Source organism: Diplotaxodon limnothrissa, linkage group LG12 (genome assembly GCF_057381915.1).
Source record: "Diplotaxodon limnothrissa isolate DT_005_m linkage group LG12, D_limnothrissa_male_GT1.1, whole genome shotgun sequence".
NCBI lineage: Eukaryota > Metazoa > Chordata > Actinopteri > Cichliformes > Cichlidae > Diplotaxodon > Diplotaxodon limnothrissa.
The window spans coordinates 28,590,896-28,603,986 of NC_140607.1; the positions used below are offsets into that span (position 1 = coordinate 28,590,896).

At 38.4% G+C, this 13,091-nt stretch overlaps 1 protein-coding gene across 1 annotated transcript; it reads left to right on the plus strand.

Annotated features, from left to right (window-relative positions):
• The first annotated feature begins 8,701 nt into the window (after positions 1 to 8,701).
• Positions 8,702 to 12,301, plus strand: plpp5 (phospholipid phosphatase 5). Its single transcript, XM_085368505.1, has 7 exons — positions 8,702 to 8,817; positions 8,913 to 9,021; positions 10,005 to 10,095; positions 10,210 to 10,273; positions 10,361 to 10,485; positions 10,942 to 11,112; positions 12,132 to 12,301. Exons 1-7 carry the CDS (start codon positions 8,747 to 8,749, stop codon positions 12,299 to 12,301), a joined length of 801 nt encoding a protein of 266 aa, XP_085224631.1. The 5' UTR covers positions 8,702 to 8,746.
• Positions 12,302 to 13,091: the final 790 nt, after the last annotated feature.

Below are 13,091 nucleotides of genomic sequence, written 5' to 3' on the forward strand. Positions count from 1 at the left end.
AGATTCTCTCACTTCATCTCAGTGAGTGGTGTATTATGTTTGTTTAGGTGTTGAACATTACGCAGACCTCCTTGTGAAAATAGTCCTATTAAGGTGAAATATAATGGTATATAGTGAAATGGTATGACATTTCAGAAGTTCTTGTGATTTTCATATTGCCAGTCGCACTCGCCATTGTGTACATAATTGGCTCACAATATTGTAAAATACTAAAAAGATCAGGAGGGGGCGGAGCCTCACCTCTCTGATTGTTCTTGGAAGATGGAAAAGCTTTTTCTTTTTTCTTTTTTTTTTGTAATAATAATTGAAAAAAAAAAAAACAAGACAGATCCTTTTTTTTTTTAAATTCTTTCTTTAAAGCTATGTTTTCATGTTTCCTCCAATTAGTTATTTGCAAAGTAGATGGAGGGGCCCAGCTTGTGATCACTGGTGCTGTCTTAAAGAAGTGTTAATAAGCCTTAAGTTTGGGTTTTTAGCTGTAGTTACTACTGCCCAGATGCAGTCCACTTCGGTTGTTTCGGTTCGGCGTACTGTGACGGCTTTTTTGTTTTCGGGGATTTGGGTTTTTTTGCCAGACTTTTTCTGAAAAGCACTTTCACGCGGCTCATTGCTACTCACCTTAGCTAGGTCATACGTATACAGAAATGTATATTAAAAGAACATATGACAAGTGTTTCAAAATGGATACCTCTTCTTCTTGTATTATTGGAAGTTAAACTGTGTTGTAACTTTTTGCCTCTCGGTCAGAAACGTGGTGAGCGCTGGGTGTGGCTTGTTTCTTCTGAGGAAAGTGGCCTAAATGCTGTTTTTATTTTATTTTATTTTTGTTTCATATTTCTTTTATTGTTTGTTTTCTTTTACATTTTTCTTTGGCACACAAGTAGGAAAGACTGCCAACCCAGCTTCGTCCAAAAAAAAAAAAAAAAGAAAACAAAAAAAAATGTCCTCCGTGTCCTCCAGAGACACTTCTTCATTTTCCAGCTTGAGAAAACTCTTAAGGCTGGGCTTTATATGGAGACGTAATGGTGTAACAACAGTTCAGTTCAGTATAATGTACAAACTTCTGTACAGTGTTTTTAATCGCTCATCGTCAAATCTCAAATTTTTGTATTTATTGCACCACATTTTATACCAATTTCTTTTTCAAACACCAGTGCAGTAACTTGTCTCCCTCTGTAAGGAAATAGGCTTAAAAAAACATATGGGGAGTTTTACGTAATATACCTGTATTTTCTTTCTTTTTCTTGTTTGTTTTTTTTTTTTTTTTTAAAACATTTGGTGTAATGATTCCACATCCGGTAACAGCCGCTGCTCATCAGCCTGTGTCGTGACTCACTGTAATTGGTGTTTAAAAGCAGTGTGAAGCACTTCAGTATTGGAATGTAAAGTTTCTGTTTCAGAGCAGGTTTTGCAGCCCGGACTCAGGTGGTTGTCACTGAAGGAAGCTTTTCTGTGATCGCGCCTTGCTTTGTCAGTTACACTGATGTTTGTTTTGTTTTTTGTGCCCTTAAAAGATGTATTTTCTCTTTAAAAAAAAAAAAAAGTGCAACAGGGTAAAATGGTGCCAATGTTTCCAATCAATTTAGGTGATTTAGGGTCTTTTTAAACACTCAGTTGCCCGTTTATTAGATAGAACTTCAGAACTGGGATGAAACTTCGAGGAGGTTATAATGCTCATTATTTTTCTACTGATGTTGATGACGGTAGAATAAATGGAGCCTTTTTCAGACATGATATGAAACATACAGGGCTTCAAGGTGCTGACACTCAGGTGCGTTTTTTTTTTTTTTTTTTTTTTTTTCTTCTTGTTTACCTGAGTGTTGTTGAGGCTGACTTCAGTCTACCCACACTGGTACATCACTAAGAGAGATCTGTTTTCGCAGACGAATGTTTTTATTTTAAGTGCTAATAAAAACTGAGCCAGTGAGTTAAAATGACATTATGTTCTTTATATTGTTGTTTAAGGTATTCTTTACTGAGCTGAGGAGCATGTGCAGTCCTAATCTTTAGTGGGATTGCATGAGTCGTAAACTCGTTCAGATGTCGATGCTGATAGATTAATCGTGGGTAAATATCTGAAAGGATGATCTCTACGCCACCTCTTGCCCAGTCACCAGCTGGGATTGTATCCAGCCTCTTGTTACGCTACAGCTTCTAAATGGACAGTTTTATTCTCCGGCCTCTAAAACAGGGATGTCAAACTTATTATACATCAAAGGCCACATGCAGCCCACTTTGATACTTAGTAACTGTAAAAACACAGTTAAAAGTCCAAAAGTTTATCCCCTCAATATTTCCAAAGCTGGACAGATTGGAGACTTTGCCAGGCCAGTTCTGGCCCCCGGGCCTTTTGTTTGACACCCTGCTCTAAAAAATTTGCCACCTCTAAAAACAAAAGCTGAGCATTATAGCTTTCTTTAAAATTTTATTTCAGGCCTGATAGCAGTGTGGGTTGTTGTTGGTTTTGCCTAATAAACTGGCAGCTGGCTGTAAATCATGAGGGAGAAAGAATAAAAGCCTCCGAATGCAGAAAACTAAGACGTACTAGACGTGTTTTAGTTGTTTGAAAATACTCACCGTTCATTGACAAATTATGTTAATATGCACAAGTCCGGTTTCTGTGCGCTACAGGATTTCAGTTTAAGTGTGAGGCCTTGAACGACCTCTGGACACTGATTCTCACTGATTCTCGCTTGTGGCACACAACACAAGGCCTGATTAGTTTAGGCAAAGTTTGAGGCAGGACACTTGATGCCTACTCACTCGCTGTGATAATCACCTGACTTTTTTTAATGTCCAACAACAGATATTTGTGAAAACGGGGACGTTAAAGTCAGATTTAATTCGACCACGGGGAAATGAACTTTTTGGGGTCAGACTTCTGTTTTAATTGATTGATGTGCATTCAGAAATGCATAGAAAAGCTTGAACTATGAACTTTTTGCCCCCTTCAAGTTAAAGTCTCTCACTCTTCTGCATTCGGCAGTTTCTTTCCTATAATTCCTGTTGTTTTGTGCCTTTCAGGAAGCCTTTTTTAAGATGGGATTCCTGGAGGCGAAAAAAAGGGGATAGTTGTATTTGTTTTGTTTTTAATGCAATTAAGCACTTCTAGTTTTTCTTTTCTTTTTACAACTGTATTCCTTGATAATCAAGTAGGTCCATGACTAAAGCACCTATTTGTGTACTCCAAAAGGTCTGTGCGTCTAAACTTTAGTTTTCTTTTTTAATTTATTGATGTACTGTTTGTTTGCTTAGGTTTGGGGTTTTTTTGAGCACAGGTTTCGTACGTGTATGATTATCGAACCGTAGGCATCCCTGACTCGTGTTATCTGCTTAAACAAAAGCGATCATTTATGATGATAAAACTTGTCTTAAAGCTTCTGTTTTTTTTCTGTTGCTTAGCTGAACTGCATGCTTCCAGACAACGACTTATTGCCAATGTCTTTTTGTTTGGTTGGTTTTTTTTGGTTTTTTTATTGTATTGCACAGAGATTCTGCAAAACCGAACGGCCTTTATTTTCCTTCGCACCTGCAGATCGCATGATCGCGCTCATTTTTTTGTGCCAGTTTGTCCTCTCCCGGCCCTCCTGCCTGACAAAGCAGCAGTATTATTTAAGTGTTCATCTGAGTTACTTCAGAAACTGTCTGGTGTGTATGTTTTGGTTTGAAGAGACAGCATGTTTGCTCTCATTTAAGTGGCCCTTAAATACGCCTAAGGAGGATTTTATTTTGTTTTCCACCCCCTGTCTCTGTGTCAAAGGGCATGTTTCAGTTCACTGTAATGTCTTTTGTGTTTTGTGCAATGTTGCCGACTGTCATTTTGGGGTTTTTTTGGGTTTTTTTTAATTAACATGCTGTCAAATAGTGTTGGAATAAATAAATAAATTCACCTTCATAAGCACTCATGATCTCTTTTTACTTGTAGTAAAATTGCTTACAGTAACTCTAACTGGGGTCATATCTATCTCTCTTGGTGTTGCTTCAATTAAAAAGTGGATGAACACAAAATACCATGTTAATTACTGTTCAATCTGTGTTACTGCATACTACATTATTGTTGAAGAACTTGTAAATAGTTTGCATTGAACTTGCATAGGATCTTGTTACTGTGGCGTGCTCTTTTTGCCTGTAAAATTCTGCTTCTAAATGTGTGTGACTGTTGAGACGACACTCTTTTTGTACATGACTGTCTTTTTATTTGAGGATATTGATTCTGTCCTTTTTCATTCGAAAGTTGAGTTTGAAGAGTTCAGACATGCCTGAAGTTTGACTTTAATAAAGCTGTACTCTGTCTCAGTGAAACACTCCCACTGTGTGTGGCTTCTTTTTTTTTTATTGTTTGGTGAGAACAAAGTGAACCAGAGCAAAATGCATCCAGGGGCAAATTCTTACCACTCTGCAGTGGAGTTATTATACAGTCGTGGCAAAGAGAAAATAGATCATGCTATTAACCTTCTAAGACCCAAACTCTTTCATGGCATGCATTTTAAAATTTTCTTTGCTATTTGAGCTGATTGGTACCTGATGAATGTAAAAACAAAAAATTACCAGATTTTAAAAATTTTTTTTTTTACTGAATTTTGTTCCTTAAAAATGAGATCCACATATGAGGACATTTATTTTGATAGAACAGTGGCAGCATAATGTCCTTGTACGTGGATATCAGGCCTTGTAGAGGAAAATTAAGTATTTTGGTCTAGACATCCTAAAATGTGATGTCCACATATGTGGACTCCAGGTCCTAGGATGTTAATGTCAAAAACTAAAATCCAAAAGTAGCGTGTGATTGTAGAACTGCCTTTAGCAAGTGTGAAATAACTTAAAGTAATCATGATCTGTATGAGTTTATCAGTTTCTCAAAGCATAATGGAGGAATTTTGGCCCATTCCTTACAATTTCAGACATTTTAATTGGGTTGAGGTCAGGTTATTATATAGTAGATTTTGTGCTTTGGATCATTGTCTTGTTGCATGACCCAATTTCAGCCAAGCTTTATTTATGACCTCACATTAGACCCTAGAGTACTTTGGTAAACAGAGGCTTATAGTTGACTAAGTGACTGCTAAACAAGCACCAATCATCACCATGTTTGATATAAGGTGTTTGGATTTCTCCAAACGTCCTGCTGTGTTCAGACATCTCCACTTTTTTCAACATTTTCAACTTTCTCCTAGCAGCACATACTGTTGTGAATTTTTACATTTACCATGCTAACTGAGGAATGCATCTTGTATAACTTCTTTGCCACTATCTGATCATTTTAAGAGTTACACAACTTGCCTCATTCGCCCATTTTTTTCTATGCTCTTTCTATGTAACCTTCCAAGTAGTAGGAGAGCTGCTCTACCTGAGCTACAGCCACCCCTATACATAGAGAGTGAAAAGAGGTGAGTGAAGAAGAACAACGTACCATAGGAACCCCCCAGCGGCCTAGGGTTGAGGGTCACCTGATCCAGTTTTAACTATATGCTTTTTCAAAAAGGGAACGTTTTAAGGCTAGTCATAAAGGCAGAGAGGGGTCTGTCTCCTGAATCCAAACTGTGATCTGGTTGCATGGAAGGAGGACCTGAACGCAGAAGGATCTGCCTCCCATTCTACTTTTAAATATCTGAGGAACCACAAGTAAGCCTAAAAGTCTGAGAGAGAAGAGCTGTATTGAGATAATATAGAAGCAGTAATGGTGTGTCTAAGTCTGTCCACATACTGCTTCTGCATTTTGGCAAATTTGTCATTATTCATCTAAGGTTCTGTGTACCTGATATGAAGACCCAGACTGGAGTGTTTGTAAGGGGCAGATTTAAGCCTCTCAGTTATATACATATATAGAGTCTCAATCAACCCTAATCAGGCTGGTGCCTGATAACAAGATTTAACCAAAGTCATAAAGACCAAAAATTCATGACATTTCCTTAGCATTTTTATTTTGTTTTGTAAGGATGCAGTATCGTTTTCATCTTTCCCAAAATTCTATTTTTTATATTTATTTCAGTTAATAAAAACATTTTTAGTTTACAACTAGTATTAAGTTTCTGTTTAGTTTTATTTACTTATATTAATCTTGCTCTGGAGAATTATCGGGGCAATTATTTTTAAGTGTGTATTTTAATGAACTTTACCTTCTTGGTAACTGGTCCGGGACAACCATACAATGAGTGAAATGCTATTTCTCCTACCTCAATGTGCGGTAAAAACATATTAACAGGCAAAACACATAAAAATCCTAGAAATATAAACTGGGAAGCTTTGAATGGATGAGTATTTAATAAGTGGAGCTAAACTTATGCAAAAAGTGAAATATTTTACGAAGACGCAGCAGTAAAGAAACAAACATTTAGGCAATAAATCATGCAGACATCTTCTGTAACCTCTAGGTGGCCATTCGTAACGTGACGTGGCTTCTTGCATCCCACGTGTCAAGCAGGAAAAACTGATCTACGACAACTTCCGGTTTACAAAACATCAAGAAAATGTTTTTCTCCTTTGGAACGAACGTGGATCACCGTGAAGCATTTATATCATGAGAACATTACAACCCCCCATCCGAAAAAAAGTAAACGAAAAAAAAAAAAAAAAAATCAAAACAGCAGAAAAGAATTGTCCATCGAAAATTACTGAATTAACACTTTTATACCTTGATTAAAAATCAAATGTTACTAAATAACACACAGGGAAAAGGTAATAAACTGTCACCATACCTCAGTTTTATAATTGCTGGCCATCTTTTTAATATACTTTTTAAAAAATGTACACAGTGAACTACACAATCGCAATTCTTCACTACAACTCGCTTTTTTAAAATCTATCTATCTATCTATCTATCTATCTATCTATCTATCTATCTATCTATCTATCTATCTATCTATCTATCTATCTATCTGGAGTACGACGGGACTTTGAGCCGCATTTAACTTAACACTTTCATTTTTAAGGCTTTTATTTTGACAGCTCACACCAGACGCGCGTGCGGTGTTCGTTAGCTTCACGCAGCGCTCCTCCTCCTCCTCCTCCGTGACATCCCTGTTTCTCTCAAATCTAAGAATGCGCGACTTACACCTTCGGTAGACACAGAAGAGTTAGGGGCCTGCTTTATGTTACAAGAAGAGTAAACTATGAGGATAAAGAGGTAAAGAACAGCTTCCGGTTTAAGGTTAGTAGTGTTAATTTTTGTCAATTTGCTTGACAACGCGGAAATTCGGCCAGATGTCTATGGTGACAGATGTTGCTAGCTCTGCTTAGCTTAGTCTGCTAACGTATACTTTGTACAGATCACTTAAATAATAATTTTCCTCTGTACCGACGGCACTGATCATAATTCAATGCGTTTATGTTATATCCGGTCAAATGGAACCTCTTTAATATATAGAGCATCTGGAAGTGGAGCGCACAGTTGCAGCATGTTGGCCTTTATGCCAGATTTTAGACGTGGTCAGTGTAAATACTGATGTAAACTGCCTTTTTATCTTTACCTGTATTTATCTGTGCGAACATACGATGTGTAAAGAGGGGGAGTCATCAATTTTATTTTATTTTTTGCATTTCTTTTAAAATAATAAGCTCAAACAGGCGCATTTGGCATCGTTTTGCCTGTGATTTCAAATGAATGGTGCACTCATGTATTTATTAAGATTACAAGATTATTTTCTCCTCCTTTAGACCAACACCAGATGTTAAGTGTCAAGATCATTTTACATACACCCCATTTTTATGGAGTCCCTTAAGATAGAGTTGTTTTTAACCTTGTGCAAATCAAGTTATTTGGCTTTTGAGAGCATTTTATTGTGGACACAAGTTACACAACGGTTTTTATCTTGTGCAAACAAGTTATTTATCTCTTCGAGCAAGTGATTATCTTAATCAAACAAGTAATAAGATAAAAAAATATCACCTTACAGGACTTAGTGGGCTCCATATATTTACTGTAGTACAACGTTTATATTTGCTGTTTTTCTGTATATAGGATGTATAAATAATGTAAGTAGCTTTGCTTTAATGGTGATTATTTTGAGAAACTTGGAATTGTTACCTTTCGTGTGACGTTTCATGCCCTCATTTTGGTAAACGGGGTTATCTTTTAACTTAATTTCAAACGACGGGTGGTTGAACTGGAGGTGGTAGAGTTAAGATTTTTATTGGGAGTGATGGAATGGATTAGAAATAAGTACATCAGAGGGGCAACTCAGGTTGAGTGTTTGGAGATAAAGTTAGGGGTTAGACCGAGATGATTTGGGCATTTGCAGAGGAGGAATAGTGAGCATACTGGACAAAGGATGTTGAAGATGTAGCTGCCATGCAGGAGGAAAAGAGAAATACTTCAAAGGAATTTTCATGGGTGTAGTCAAGGAAATTTGGTGTGATAGAGGAGGATAGTAAGGATAAGGGGAGATGGAGGCAGGTGATTGGCTGTAGATGTTAAGGTTAAAACTAGACTTACAGCCCAAAATATTAACCAGTATCACCAGGAGGTGCCCAGGAAATAACTGTACCACCTCAACAGAATAAAGCAGAATAACTTCAGCTGTTTGTAATGCACATACTTGTAACTAAAGTATTTTGCATAAATCACTGAAATTATTAAAAAAAAAAATCAATAATCTTCTCATCTATTTAGGTTTCATTGTTTTTCTTTCAACATCTAAATTAAAGTAAAACTAAAACTCAGCTCTCCATTGTCTTTAGTCCCAGTTAAGTTAAAAGATGGTGGAGTGAAGATGTTTGCTGTTGACTGACGTCCACTCCGAGAAACAAAATGAAGAGGAGGCTGCTGCGTGGTTTCCTGTCGGAAATTTCCATCCGGCTGGCGCTGTTGGTGGTGTTCCTGTAAGTTATCCCTGGGACAGGCACAACATCTGAATGCAAGCATTTTGTTTTATTGTGGGCAAACACCACCTTAACACCATTTGTGCTTTGCTCAGTGTGACGGAGCAGCTTCCTCCTTTCTACCGTGAGATTCAGGCAGAGGAGATGTGGCTGTATAAATTCCACCGCGTGGAGAGGGACCATGTACCCACCTCTCTTATGTTTGTGAGTATAGCTGTTTGATAAACTGGAATAAATAAAATCCCTCTGGTCATTTTTGTACTTTATTGGAACACGTTAACTTTCTGCTGTTTTGTAGGATCATTGTAAAGTTTCTTTTTAGGACCTTAACTCCCATAAGTTCATATTTCTGTGAGAAAAAATATTCATAATATATCATAACTCTCTGGATTTTTATTAGCTTTAAAATTAAACCGCATGATGGTTAATTTACATATTAAATGAACATCTTGTCTTTTTAGTTTGGGTATGTTTTGATGCACATCAAGAACGTAGCTATATGATCATGAAAATCTTTTGTTTACAGTTGTTGTTTGTTCTGATGACGTAGAGTTAATATTTACTGAGTGTGACTGAGCTCTCACAGGGGAAATCACTTTAAACAAGTCCAACACGTGGACAAAATCGTAAAGTCCCCCTGTGACTCCAGAGGGGAGTTTTGAGACGTTTGATAAACTGGCTCAAAACTTTTAGAGGTGTGGAGTGTGGAGAAGAAATAAGTTTACCCAGTTTAACCAGTCTTGATTTCCTTAAAAATGGCTGGTCTATTATCCTGAAAGTTTTAGGAGTCCTAAAACATCAGCATAGGACGAAAGCTGTACTGCACAATGGGGTATTTGATATGTCCAATAATATGATTTTGAAAATGGTCTAAAAGGTCTTAGCAGCAAAAAATAAATAAAACTATGGAGAAATCTAGTTTAATTACCCAAAAACAGCCCCATGTTTTTAAATTCTACCAGTAAGCATATTTATGAGTTATAAGTAAATCACCCACCATACAGCAGGGGTTGTTAAAGGGGTAAACTTTCCATAGAGGCTGTAAATGTGCTTTTCACTGCTGTAACGTTAGACATTTTAATATTGAATCTGTGGAGAGTTTTGTGTGTGTGTGTGTGTCCAGTCTCAGATGGAGAGGATTTACAATTATTATTGTTATGATCTCCTCTTTTGTTGATCTGTTACAGAGTGTGGCGGTTTGCACCCCGCTGATTGTAATCCTGGCTTTCACCTTCCTGAATAAGTCGGAGCGTGGTGATCTGAAGGAAGCCTCACTGGGTAGGAAACTCGTGCAAAAGAGCTTTTTGGTTTGTCGCATTTAAATGTGTGGGCTGGCTTTTTGAGTTGATTTATCTTTTTCATGATTCAGTTCTGTTTCCCCCTGTCATCCAGCTGTGACTCTGACTCTAGTGCTGAACGGAGTTTTCACCAATGTCATCAAACTTGTAGTTGGCAGGTAAGCATGTTACATTACATAGCACATTCAACTTTAACCAGAAGCTCCACATTTGTCCTCCATGTTCATTCTGTGTCACATCCTCAGGCCACGACCAGACTTCTTCTACCGCTGTTTCCCAGACGGTCAGATGAATCTGGAGCTGCGATGCAGTGGTGACCCAGATGTCATCATGGAAGGCAGAAAGAGCTTTCCCAGCGGGCATTCTTCCTGTAAGAGGCTGTTATGGTCAATTATGGCTGCAGAGCTGGTACATTTTCATCAGCAGGCAACAAGAAAAGTAAATGGAGGCACAGAGTGAGGCCGGGGGGCGTATATCTCAATGCACATGTATCCAAGTGTGTAATAGCCTTTAGGCTCTTATTTCATTGTTAGACTCATGCCTGAGTTATAGTACTGCCTTAAATCTATGAACATAAAAAAAAATCAGAAATGCAACTGCACATCTCAGTGAGGTAGACTTCCGCAGCTGAAGTCTCTCTGCCCTTTCAAGAAAGGGAACTGTATGAGATTTTTCAGCCTCTTAATAGCAGAGTAGTGCAGACCACATCATTAACTGGTGGGGATTCAGTGCAGTGCTATAATTTCAGCTCTGATTTCCCATTTTGTGGCATAAAACTTCCTCTGGCTCTATTTCATCCCTTCCGTTTCTTTCTCTTTCGTTGCAGTTGCCTTTGCAGGTTTGGGCTTCACAGCGCTCTACATTGCAGGAAAGCTGCGCTGCTTCACAGCAGCGGGCCAAGGCCGAGCGTGGCGGCTGTGTGCCTTCCTCACTCCTTTACTCATTGCAGCTGTGATCGCCCTCTCCAGAACCTGCGACTACAAACACCACTGGCAAGGTCTGTTAAATTTGCTTGGTCTGAACACTGCAAAATACTGTAAGTAGTTGGCTTTTTTAGCTGACAAATTTTGGGTACTATTTTAAAGACAAATCTCTATCAAACGCTTTTATTTATGAAGGTTATCCAGACTTAGCTGTCTGTATGCGAAAACGTAATTAGCCCCTTGTTAAGTTATGAATTAACTTGGTGAACAGTGGTGAACCTTCCCAGGAGTGGCCAGCCTACCAAAATTACTCCAAGATTGCATCAATGACTCATTGAAGAAGGTCACAAAAGAACCCAGACAAACATCTATGGATGTCTCTGGCAAGGTGAAAACCAACGCTGACCAAAAAGGACACAAAGTCTCATCTCACATTTGCCAAAAACACTTCTTGATGATCTCCAAGATTTATGTGAAAATATTCTGTGACAGTCGTGATTTTGACATTTTTGAGTCCCATTAAATCTTGAATAAAACTAACAGAGCATTTAGTAAAAAGAACGTCATAACAACAGTTAAACATGGTGGTGGTAGTGTGATGGTCTGGGGCTGCGTCAGGACCTTCACAACTTGTTGCAACTGATGGAAGCATGAATTCTGCTCTCTATCAGAAAATGTGAAAAAGGAAAGGTTTTGGAATGACCTACTCAGAATCTGGATTAAAACTGATTCACATCTGTCGCATGACCTTAAACAGGCTCCTCATCATTGAAAACCCTTCAATATGACTTAATTACAATTCTCCATAGAAGAGTGGGGCACATCACCTCCACAGCAATGTGAAAGACTCATTGTCAGTTATCATACATGTTTGATTGCAGTTCTTGCTGTGAAGGGTGGCAGCTTAGGTTTACGGGCAATGACTTTTTCACACAGGGCCAGGTAGGTTTGGGTAACTTATCACATTTGCATGATGAACCCAGGTGCTTGTGTTAGTTATGTCCATATATAGTGTATAATAGTGCATAATGTAAATAAGGGACTAATTTAGCAAAAGTTCTTATCCGTGTTGTTATGTGTCTCCTTTATGCAGATGTGCTGGTGGGGTCTCTGCTGGGTCTCGCCTTCGCCTGGCTGTGCTACAGGCAGCACTACCCTCCCCTTCGGGACCCAGACTGCCACAGACCTCTGCGTCACAGAGAGACTGTTCCTGCCGCACAGGAGCGCAAGCTGGCCAACTCCACCTACATCCTGCCCATGTAGAAAAGCTGTAACTGCATTTTCCTCTTTGCTGGTGTCATTTAAACTGAGTTGCACAGTAATCCATGTAATACTGTTTTTTCACTCTTTAGGGCTGGGCAGCATATCGGTATTTAAGTTGATCATTAATCATTGTCTATGTATTCTCTGGGTTTTCTTTTTGTAGAGGGAGACATGATACACAGTTTCTTTTCTGGAATGAATTTGCATCAATTACCGATTCAAATTTTCTCCTACATTGTTTCTGAAACCCTTGAGAGCTACACTAGCACATTAGCAGGTGTCTAGCAGGTTTCTAGTCCCGTAATTACCCAGCAAACAGGTCAAAAGAGGTCGCAGTACGACCACAAAAACTAAACCGTAGACAGACGTATGTCAGTGTTGTCTCAACGCAGAATAGAGGCAAGGTCAGACAGCCTCTTGTAAAGTGAGGAATAACAAATCGGGTTACTGCAAAAACACTTTATATTTTTACAGTTTTCTGCATCTAAACTGTATTTCATTTGTGGCACAGTGAAGTTTATGCATTGAACTTTTACAATTATCTCCTCCCTGTCCTCGATGTCAGTGTCATAGACTCAGGAACGCTCAGGAAAAGAAAGAGGTCACACGACATGATTATTTTTTCTCCTGATTCCTCCTCTCGAGACACTTTTTTGTTTTATTCTCATCAATAAGGAGATAGTGGGGAAAAAAATCTTGAACACAAGCTTTCTCTTACCAGAAAGTCTAACAATGATGTCCGGTAACTTCATGTATTTTTCCAACTGTGACTTGATGTCTGAAAATTCCA